Source organism: Papaver somniferum, chromosome 1 (assembly GCF_003573695.1).
Source record: "Papaver somniferum cultivar HN1 chromosome 1, ASM357369v1, whole genome shotgun sequence".
Classification (NCBI taxonomy): Eukaryota; Viridiplantae; Streptophyta; class Magnoliopsida; order Ranunculales; family Papaveraceae; genus Papaver; species Papaver somniferum.
In genome coordinates this window covers 58,865,395-58,877,383 of record NC_039358.1, presented here as the reverse complement: position 1 = coordinate 58,877,383, position 11,989 = coordinate 58,865,395, and the positions used below count along the sequence as shown (strand labels likewise).

The 11,989-nt window shown below is 35.4% G+C and overlaps 1 protein-coding gene across 1 annotated transcript; it reads right to left on the bottom strand.

Annotated features, from left to right (window-relative positions):
- Positions 1-2,360: 2,360 nt before the first annotated feature.
- On the bottom strand, positions 2,361-5,146 carry LOC113329325 (glucose-1-phosphate adenylyltransferase large subunit, chloroplastic/amyloplastic-like). Its single transcript, XM_026576245.1, has 10 exons — positions 5,101-5,146; positions 4,422-4,697; positions 4,087-4,260; positions 3,774-3,923; positions 3,541-3,627; positions 3,351-3,434; positions 3,209-3,264; positions 3,038-3,131; positions 2,639-2,824; positions 2,361-2,483 (listed from the first exon to the last, which is right to left on the bottom strand). The coding sequence occupies exons 2-9, from the start codon at positions 4,650-4,652 to the stop codon at positions 2,726-2,728; spliced, it is 975 nt and encodes a 324-aa protein (XP_026432030.1). The 5' UTR covers positions 4,653-4,697; positions 5,101-5,146; the 3' UTR covers positions 2,361-2,483; positions 2,639-2,725.
- Between the last annotated feature and the right edge of the window lie 6,843 nt (positions 5,147-11,989).

Genomic DNA, 11,989 nt, shown 5'->3' with positions numbered 1-11,989 from the left:
AGTAATTCAGTCCGACACCAAATGTAAAAAGTCTCTCTAAAATGAATCTTTCTTCAAGAGAAAGAGCAATTGTGGGATTATTAGAGCCCTTCTAAACAGATTGCACAAAAATCCACTCTCAAAACTTAATCCTTTTCCGGAGAAGGGTAGATCCCGTCTAAATGCCTTCCACGGGGCTTTCAAAAAAAAAACTATTTCAAGAAAGTGACAGTTTTAAGTGTGTTTATTATGGCATTAATATTCAAAGTAAGCGCACATGTAGTTGTAACTTCACGGAAACGTAGTCCATGGGACTGTCTCAACAACAATTTTTGTAAACAAAATAAGATTTATTGGTATCATCACACAAAGACTTAACCATCATTATGAAGGCATTGGCTAAAAAGAATGATGTTTTTAATCAATAAATTGTGAACAATACATAAACTATGCACGGGCAAAGACTCATAATACCATGTAAAAACTACCCGACATTCAAAACCAGAACCAGGAAACTGTTAAGATTACATAACGCAAGGCAACTGTCTCATTTTGGACAACAACAAATACTATCTCCATCTCACAAAAATGGTTTTTCACTCTTCAAATTGAAGTGACGAACAAAATCCCATCCACCTTAGAGGGGGCTAATGATCAATACCACAAAGATATTCTGTTGGTGATTTCTATATTCAACACCACAAAAATATTACTTCCTTCCTCCCATTATTAGATGATCTACTTAGTTTAAAATTTTGTCTCACTATTAGTTGACCTATTTCATTAAACAAATGTGATATTTCTAAAATTATTCTCTTGAATGATTACCAGTAATACAAGAAATATGTATAATTTGATATCCATGTTTATATTCGTTAAGAGCAAAGGCTATGGGTAGTGTTACTCTTTCAAATGTATGAGTGAACTACCAATTAGAGATCACTATGGGTAGTTTTTACCCCACTTTCAACCCCAACCCGTTCATACACTCGTTCATACGAACGAGTGGTTGGTAGTCCAACACTAGACGATGATCCCCCGTTTGGAAAAAAGTAGCTAAACGGGAGACAATCTCCCGTGTAGCAAAAAAAATTGCAAAAAACGGGGAATGGTCCCCCGTTTAACTGTTTCAAGTAACTTTAATCTTTTGCAAAATTCTTAAGCTAGGACTTTAATGGCAGACTGGTTCTACTCCGGTGACTGTTATGGATGAGCATTTGCTAAAATCTTCGCCGCTGGCTTTATTAGATTATATGCAGTTGCTTTCTCATGGAGGTTTTATGAAATTGCATCAAAGGTGTAATAATAATAATTCTTCACACAAAAGGGCAGATGGAGTTACGGAAAACAGTTCAAAACTGAATCTGAAGTTTAATGTCAAATGATATGTTGTGACCAAGTGTTCTATTAATTTAGAAAAGCCATGAAAAAAAGTAAACAACGGAGCATTGGCACTCGGGTTACTGGATTTAGAGTCTAGTATCCTAAACCATGGGACAAATTTTGATTCTTCAAAATTGTTGATAATCAGGTAATCAAAATAGTAACACAACAAACAACGATGATCACCAACTGCAGAAACAAATGCTTCCAGCAATTCATAAAATAACCAGTAATATTGGAAACCCGTGATTTCGTTTTTTTCACTAACAAAGAAGAAGAAGGATTCAGCCATATTTGTGGCAGTAAATCCTTCCAAGCATTCACCGGAGAAACCGTAGATGGAATTTATTTGTGTTTTGTGGGTTTTTTTTTTTTTTTTCTGGATGGGGACAGTCCCCAGTCTAGTTTCAAATTTTTTACTACGCGAGAGACTGTTTCCCGTGTAGTGCTTCTTTTCTTTTTTGTCCATAGTGGATTTACTCGTTCATTTGGACGAGTGGTCCTTCATATAAAAGAGTTAGTCTTCAAATGAAGACTACCCATAGCCTTTGCTCGAAGTAGGTGTTTTAAAATGCTTTTCAATGGAATAAATTTTACGAAAATCCATGATACAGTTTGACAGATAAATTAATTCTAAATTCTACAAATTATTATAAAGGTATAATTATAAAATAACTCCCTTGCATCCCTTGTCTTAAGAATTGTGCAAAACTTGAGCATGAAAAGTGGCCCTTCGGAGAAACCAACATAGATCACATGAAAAGTGGCCTTTCTTAATCTTCACACAACCGACTATGAATGCAGTCCAAGTCGCAGCATTTCTCCACTGATCCGAATACCAGACAAATGAAAATGGTGTTTTCAAAGAGTTCACAAATGACAGGTGTCATACGAGCAAAACAAAAAAAGACCTCAAATAACATTAAAAATAATAAAAAAAAAGAAACAGTAAATTTCACACCCTAGTCTTGTTTCATCGAAATCCGGTACAGGAGGATATCCCGACATCCCATAGCACCCAAAAACTCAGGCCTCATAGAGTATGCTTCTAAAAATACTTTGCTTGCCACCTTGCTTCTATTCCAATGAAAGCTTTATATATCACTTCAGAATAATAATGCCTGTCAGTTTTACCATTCAACACACTCATTAGTTAAGTACTACCCTAGCAGACCTCATCCCATTAATATTTTTAATGAGGAATAGAAAATAAATTAAGGCAGAAAATCCCCAATGCAAGTGTACACTGTTGAGTAGTTGAGCAATTAATCCTTACTTGGGCATTATGGTCCATCACAGCTGATGGAAAGATTTCAGATCCGAAGTCCACAGAAATGGGAAGCGTCGGCATCAAGAGCTTTATTTAAACATCTGTTCTAAATAAATATATGCCAATAGATGCAATGTAGGGAGATCCAATGGCTTGCTCCGGAGACAACCCCAAGACAACAGTGTCGACTTGCTGCAATAAACCAACCAAGATTCTAGATTCTCAATCATAGTGAAACTATTACATCAGCTAAAGCAATAATTCCTAGTTCAATCAAGTACACTTCATTTAGAAAAATATATGAACTCGATTTCAGATGTATCACTATCCTTTCATTCTTTTGAAATATATAATCACAAAAAAGGTGAAGATTCTAGTGAATGGAAGGGGGAGATATCGGCCTACCATAGCTTCCAAATCTGCCCCCTTTGGTTTTTCAGCAAATCGGATGATGCGACCAGAACTGTCAACCTTCATCAATCCATAATCTGATGCAAGGCTGAAGATAATAGTTCAACATGAGACGGAGTCCAACAAGCAATTACAATCACATATCAGGCGAGGGAAAAATAATACCCATCATCAACAGATTTGCACGGAACACTAATATCAGCACCGGTATCAATATGCTTCTGCAACATGGCACAACAGCAATGGATAGTAGAAAGCATAAAGAATTAGTTTAATGGTTTACATGTCATGCAACTGATTAGGTCACCTGCACAAAGTCCATGTAGTCCATTCTGTAAAGATGATCGCCAGAAAAGATCATTATATGCTCGATGTTCTTGTTCTTGGCATCCTACATGCAAACAATTCAAGAGCAGGACTGTCTTAATACCTAATCGAAGTAGCCACGTGTATTTTATTCGTGTGGAGATGTTGTTCATTTTTTTTTAAGTACATACCCGTGCGATCAGTCTCAGGGCATCAGTTGTTCCTTGGAACCACTTCTGTCCTATATTTCTTTCTTGTGTCCGAGTCGCAGCCTGGAGCTGTTCCAGTGAATTATTAGAAAAAACATTTAGCAAAAACATGCATCAGACTCTATCCACCAAAACATGACTCCACTTACTCTTAGGTGAAATTTTGTAGTAATTAAATGTATCTAGAATTATATATGCATGCAAGTGAATCAAACCTCTATACATCCGTCTTCCAAGCCAATACCAGTCTTGAATCGGTTAACATGTTTCCGAAGGATGGGGTCGCGATTGAGGATAGCATAAGTTAACTGAGTAAGGATAAATATCTTATTTATGCCACTGTTGATGCAATTGCTAATTGGAACCTATGGATGAAGGAAAAATCATTAGCGTGTAATTTAGACAGAATATTTCTAGACGGGAAACCGATAAACACCAGATAAAAATAGAATCAATAGCTCTCATCACAATTCTAATATTGCATTCTTGCCGCCAAGATGTTAATGATGGAAAATGAGATAAATAAACCTGATTTTGTCTTCTAACACTAATATATTGTTCACTGGTAAGCCGTTCAACCCATCCAACCTCCAAGATTGAAGACACGGTGGTTGTGTCAATCTCATACCCTCCACCCAAAATGACTGAAGTTACACTATTTGGGTCTGCTATTTTATATGGTAACACTGGTCCTGGATGGGTCTGCAATCAAAAACATAAAAAAATCGAACCCCATTTCATAATTAAGATTTAATAGAAGGAATCCCATTTGATTTTTAGTACACATTCAAGAATACTAAAAATCCAAATACTTTACTATATTAAAATAAAGTTAAATGTTTTAAGAGTTCAGTTAATCATACCATTGCTTCTTTAGTGACATGATCAGATGAAACAGCACCAATACCACCATTTCCTTTAATCCCTGTCCATTTCCCAAATTCACTTCTCAAAAAACTACTCTTTTTCAAATCCTTCTTACTATTCATTAAATTCCCTCTAATCTTCTCTCCCCAAAACCCATTATCCACTCCTCCTTTGCCAACTTTCACCAAATGGGCATTAGCTTGCAAGGCTGTAAAACAAGCCTCCATATACTAAAACCCGAGGGCAGAAAGGTTTGTCTTGATCAAAGAAAGCTGTAAAACAAAACAAAAGTGAAAGCTAAAACCCTTAACACAAGTGCAGAAATAATCAAATCAGTGTCCTAATAAAAGCTTTCACTCTGAAACCTCTGTTTTGATCACAGAAAGATGTAAAGAAAAAGCGCAACAATCGAAACAACATTAGAAATAAAACCCTAAACGCCCAAAACATAAAAGACCAATAATTTTAAAGTACCGTAACAGCACCAAAGTGAATTTCACGAAGAGAATTTAGGATTGAGAAATCACAAATACTAACACACCTCTTGTTTGCTTGTCTTCCCAACTTGGTTAGACTAAGAATTGATATATATATATACATTACTTGATTTACAAAGATATACGAAGATATAAAATATAAAAGAAATAAAAGAGAATTTAGGGTTGAGAAAATTACTTTAGAGTTGGAAATTTTCTTTTCCATACGATTGGGGTGGCCCTTCAGAGAGGGATTGACACACAACTTGTTTCTCGTGTGTCAGCTAATTTCTTGAAAGAGTCAGACTCGGATTTGTAATACATTCTATTAATGAAATATATTAAAGAGAAAATTAAGAAAAGAAATTAAATAGAATAATTATTTTTTTTGAAGGGAAAAGGGCCTCGAAGAGACCCTAGAATAATTACTACTCCTAATTTATATGAGACTTGCTATGTATAATATATATTGCATGATCTTATCTTTCAATCTTGGTGTGTATATTTTCAATATAATCTGATCTTCATGTAGGTAAATCTTATTGATATATCTGGGCCCATATACACATCTAATAGCATTTATTGTGATAGTCAAGCAGTAATTTTGTAACGGGCGTTTTTCTAGAGACACCCAACTTGCTAGTTAACCGAGTATATAATTTGACACGTAGAAGTTTTGAAAAAATATCAGCAATTTGATCGGCTGACTTTATATAACGTGGGGTAATGAGACTACTCTGGTCTTCTCACGAACGAAATAACAATCAATTTTGATATGCTTGGTTCGTTCATGGAAGACAAGATTTTCAGTGATATGAATTGCTGCTTGACTATCACAATAAAGTGTGAAAGGTTCTGAAACAGGAATATGAAGGTCCTGAAAAAGATACTTTAACCACTGTAATTCAGTAGTTATATTAGCCATGGCCTTATATTCGGCTTCGGCGGAAGATCGAGAAACAATTGGTTGTTTCTTAGATTTCCATGAAATATGGCTATCTCCCAACACGGTGAAATAACCCGTTGTTGAGCGACGAGTGGTTGGACAACCAGCATAGTCTGAATCGGTACAATCCTGTAAATGAAGAGAACTTATAACAGACAAAAGAATTCCATATCCAATAGTTCCCTTGAGATAACGCAAAATACGTAAAGCTGAAGCATGATGAGCAGTTCTAGGATTTTGCATAAATTGGCTTAAAATATTCACTACATAGGTGATGTCTGGCCGAGTAACTGTTAGATACAAAAGTCGACCGATAAGTCTACGATATGGTGTAGGGTCAGATAATGGTTCACCATTTGTAGGTTTGAGGCGAAGACTCTGTGGGAAAAGAAACTACTTTAGATGTGGTTAGCCCCATATCTTTTAAAATATCAATAATGTATTTTCTTTAACAAAAAAATATATCTTGATCTGAACGGGAAACTTCAATCCTAAGCGTCCCAAATTTTTAAGCGTAAAACGCTTTTAGACAATTTGAATTTTGATATATAGGTTTTATAATTACCTGTAATGATAATATCATCTACATATACTAAAACGTATATATTTGTAGATCCGCGATTATTGGTAAAGAGTGAATAATCTGATTTAGATTGTTGAAAACCTTCACCAATAAGTACAGATGAAAATGTATCAAAACATTGTCAATGGAACAATTGAACATGTATCAATAAGTATGAAGATTTATTCATGTAAATCGATACCTTCCATGGAAGAGGTGTGCGGTCTTAAGTGCTTTATCGCGCCACATACTCCAACAGTCTCCACTTTGGCGATATTAAACCACTTCACCAGTCCAATCAGACTTCACCATATTATTACCATCTATATATGCTACCCATCGATCATGATTATTGTCACTATGCTCCCTACAATCCTACTCCACCTTGATTTAATGAGAAGGAAAGCATCAACTCCATCTTGAGCATTTCCTTGCTCACATAGAACCTTGCTACTTGAGAGTCAATGTGTGAGACACTAACTCCACCTTGAGCGCCAAACTTGAGAATTGCATTGCAGATCTAGAACCATGCTCCACCTGAGTTAATGGGTAAGACACTAACTCCACCTTGAGCGCCAGTCCAACTTTGGTCCTTTCCTTCTTCACCTTGAGTTTGATTCTACTTGCGTACGAAACCGGATGACATCCACAACCACTTCTATGTTCGGACAGTAGCCTCAGCCACGGGCTTTGATACCAATTGTTAGGATCTGACACTACTCAGGGCCCGACCACATAACACCAAACCTCACTTGACCATCTTGGGATTACAAGTATGGGGTTTTTAACTAAAGAGACCCGGTGCTAGGTATTGAGATGCCTAAGCTTATTGTATGTTCTTACTATTTCAATGACATAATTAAAATCTAATTCATTCACTTAAGATATTATATTTTAAAATATTAAGTCATTTCCGATGATTAATAAGCTTATCTAGGGATAGTCCCGCATGGAAGAAAGAGGAGTACATGTGGAGCTTAATAAGTTTGGGACTCCTTACATAGCACTGAGGCCTTTTAGATTTAAACCGCACACCTCTTATCCCGAGGTTTCCAAGTAGGGACATCATCAGTGATATGTTGTCGGGCGCGTAGTAGGTTCTTCCTATTGTCCATGAAGATCCTAACATCCTTCACTAAAATAAGGAAGATGCAGAAAGGTAATACTATTTCAAAAGATCGATAAGATATCTTTTTAAATAACTTTTTTTTTTAGGAAAAAATGTGTAAAATTTAATTTCGGATGCAGAAAGGTAATACTATTTCAAAAGATCGATAAGATATATTTTTAAATAATTTTTTTTGGGACAAAATATGTAAAAATTAATTTCGATATAATTTCGTTGCTGGCTTGAGGATACAACTCGGAAAAGGAGAGACATAGTATCGGAGGATGTAAAGGCGAAAAATGCTTGAAAGGATTTGTGAAATGAAGATAAAAATATCTATTCGTTTTCCTTTACTCTTGCAACGATAAGAAGGGTAAACTTGATATTAATACATATTATATTTAATATTCATATGTCAAAAAATGTATAACTAAATAAAAATTATATCCGTGTCGTTATGGCACTGGTTAAGCACTAGTTTACTAATAAGAAAGGCTTATAACATAACCAAAAAGTGGAAACAAATGTCCAAAAGAGTACCGTCTTGGAAATATTCCTACCGGTCCGAACCGTAACGAGTTGAAATGCCATGACCTCGTTCTTAGCGGGCTAACCATTGGACTACATCGCTGAACCGCTCCACTTTTGTTACAGGGAGGGGGGCTTTTGGACCAAGGCTATTACGACCTGTTCAACATTTTCTTACGATTAGGACAAAAATACACTCGCACAACCCCCTGTTTCAAATCAAAAGTTAAACTTCCTTTTTACTTCATCTTCGTATTAACCGTGAAGAACTCTCATAAACCCTAAAATCTTAATTTCATGTATGATGTTAATGTAAAACTATGAAGTTTTCGCATCATCCATCCCGAAACTATATTATCCAAAAAGGTGAGACGACAATGATGGGCGAATATGTAGACTGTTATGAACCAATTTTCAAAGCCAAGGAAGTCAACTGAAACGTATTGTGAATCCTTGGTTCCATCGTATCAGTTGAAGGGAAGCTAAACATTATCGTTCGCAATATGAAACGTGAATACCAAATTTTACAACCATGTAGGTTACGGTGATATGCAATATTTCACTACCACTTGACTGTCGCGATTTCACTGCAAATCAATCAATAAATATAATGAGTTAGACTGTAACTTAAGAGAACTTTAAGTTTTTATAAGCACAAGTTACTTAACAAAACTGGAAAAAATTGTCCAAGTCTCTCCCTATCTTTGTTTTCGGTTGCTAGAATTTCATGGTTCTTTTCCCCCCCAATTTATCCATAATCTCCACAATTTTTTCAACATGATCATGGAAAGATGTCTCTTGTGGTAGCATTTCACCGTTAACATGATCTTTCATAAGTTTCTTTTTAGACATAACACCCTATGCACTTTCTGTACTTCCGGCTCTTTAATGTTGTGGTGCTAGCTTGGAAATGCAACTGTCATAAGATGAGTTCATTCATTGCGAGAGAGAGAGAGATGCAAATGGAAGAACCTTTACATTTATATTAAGTTTGAAATTAACAAGACTAAACAATCAAAACTAAAAGAAAACAATGGAAATGAAACATTATATTTCACGGTAACTTGGCTGGAAGTGACACGTTATGATTCCCTGTAACTTGGGTGGAAGTGAACGGTTAGTTTTCACTGTGACTCATATAGTAGAAAAATCAAGTATTCACGCTTTGAAATGCGAACGTGAATGCTTCTTTTTACTGCCTCTGATCCGAGAGAACCAAGGTCCTACAATTGATTTTAATTCATCTGTAGTTCTGTACAGACTATACCACATAAAAACAAAAAAATCGCATGTTTCAAATTCAGGTACATTAGAGGATAAATTAATAAAGGGTTTCAATTAATTCTCCTAGGTTTTCAAATTGAAAATGGAAGTATTAAGTATTAAATGTCATCTTCCCAACCTTCAAAATTTTGATATTACTCGTCATTTTTATGACTTTACCGTGTCATATGTTTTTGTGGTAGTCAAGGGAAAAGTTGTCTTTGATTCAATTGAGATTTTAGACTCGATTCCATTTAACGAGTCGAGCACGAAGTTTCCATTCTCGTGATCCGAAGACCTTTCCCTATAACAAAAGTGAACCTCTCCGACTACCCATCGCATATGTAGTCATTTTTCTCTAAATTACACTCTTCGATTTAATAATTTTTAGTGAAATGTTATTTAACCAGCCCTGTAACAGATAAATTACACTCTTCGATTTAATAATTTTTAATGAAATGTTATTTAACCAGCCGTGTAACAGCTAAGTTCACGTTGCAGAATGTTTCGGCGGAAGAAGATTTTTTTGCGCCTTGTCATTAAAAAGAAAACATGAAAAATGTTAAACCAAGTTTTATCTTCTCTGAGACATACATATTTTTACAACACATTTCATATCAACAAAATTTCAAGCTCAATTAACAACCATGGACCAAACATATTTCTTTTTTCTTCCTCTTTCTTCCCCGTTGATTATTGAAAATGCAGGGGTCTAACAACAACATCCAATAATTCGTTTAGAAATCTGAGAGGACTTACTCCAATATATTTTCCATAGAATTAACTAGAAATTCAGACTCAATCTATAAGAAAAGTATATCAACGAGTTTATATCTCTATCTCTCTATTCAATCTGCAATCAGCAAATAGAATCTGCGAGCTCGATTGAATATTAGAGAAGTAACTTGAACGGTACCAAAGACCAATGTTCAGGGATCAATCAATTTCAATCAACGACCAAAGGTTGGATTTTCCAATTGATCGATTCAACGCACAACCTGTGAAATTTCAATTATATTACAAAATATAATGCAGAAAAGAAATAACACAGACATCAAAATTTTCTTAACGAGGAAAACCGCAAATGCACAAAAAAACCTCGGGACCTAGTCCAGCTTTGAATACCACACTGTATTAAGCCTCTACGTACACTAGCATATTACCAATGAACTTCGAACTGGATTGTGGTTGAACCCTAATCAATCTCACACTGATTCAAGGTACAGTTACACTCCTCACGTGTCTCATCCCAGCAGGATACTACATACTTGATTCCCTTAGATGATCTCACCCACAACTAAGAGTTGCTACGACCCAAAGTCGAAGACTTGATAAACATATCTGTCTCATACAGAAAAGTCTATTTGAATAGATAAATCTGTCTTCCACGGATATACCTATGAGTTTTGTTCCGTCATTTGATAAATCAAGGTGAACAGGAACCAATTGAAAAACCGGACTTATATTCCTGAAGAACATCCAAGTATTATCAATCACCTCAAAATAATATAAATCGTATGATGGTGAAACTAGATATTGTGGAATCACAAATGATGAGACGAAGTTGTTTGTGATTACTTTTTTCCTTACCTATCGGAGATTAAATCTCGAGCAAATATTATAGAAGATAGTACTAAGACGATATAATCGGGAAAGATCAGAACACACAACTACAAAGAAAATAGTTGGGTCCGGCTTCACAATCCCAATGAAATCTTTAAGTCGTTAACCTACAGGGTCTCAAGAGAAAACTAAGGTTACAAGAGAATCAACTCTAGTTTATGCAACTAGTAACACACAGGAGGTGTGGGGATTAGGTTTCCCAGTTGCAAGAGTTCTCCTTTATACAGTTTTTAAATCAGGATTTGCAATCTAAGTTACCTTTGTAACAAAGCATTCAGTAATCACCGTTAGATGAAAAACCTGATCCAACCAAGCTAATATCTTTCAACCGTTATATCGAACTTAGATTGTTAGACACAAATGAAATGTGCCCTCATTTAGGTTTATGTGACCATACTCAAACGTGTACCCCATGTTGGCTCAACAATAGTTAACCGAAGTTAGCCATATGATGACTATCATATTTTTTTTCTCATGTTAACCATAACTGGTTCAAATGACTCAAATAAAACTAGTTAAAGAGTTGTTCAATTTCTATATTCTCATAGAAATACACAAGAACACAATTGAAGAAAAATCGGTTTGATTCACTTGAATCAATTCATGAACATTATATCCATGGTTTGCAAAGATTGCATTCCTTATTATATTAATATTTAAGTTCATGTACACAATCGATTTTAGAACTTTAACCTTCAAGTATGCAACAAATACACATACTTTAATTACCCGGACAAAGATTGGTTTCCGACAGTACGCAAACGGGTATGCGTACTTCCAATCCCAACAGAAATTCACTTACTTGAACCTCTTTCCAGTACGGGAACGTGTATGCATACTTAGGTTCCCGGAATTCACAAACTAACAAGTACGTGTACGGGTATGCATACTATAGTTCCCGGACATGGATTACACATGTGAAAGTACACATCATGTCATATCCAATAACAGTTAAGTGTTATAAACTCTTATTTCAATTATTGAAACTTTCTTAGAGGATGACAATAGCCGTTTTCACACACTATTAGCATCAAAGCGATTTTCAAGTTATTGAAATA

Excerpts from the sequence above, each read along its gene's own strand:
- LOC113329325 (XM_026576245.1), bottom strand. The coding sequence starts at position 4,652 with ATGGAGGCTTGTTTTACAGCCTTGCAAGCTAATGCCCATTTGGTGAAA. Across the intron at positions 3,924-4,086 it reads GTGTTAGAAGACAAAATCAG|GTTCCAATTAGCAATTGCAT; the intron begins GTTTATTTATCT and ends CTTCATCCATAG. Across the intron at positions 3,435-3,540 it reads CCCTGAGACTGATCGCACGG|GATGCCAAGAACAAGAACAT; the intron begins GTATGTACTTAA and ends GTTTGCATGTAG.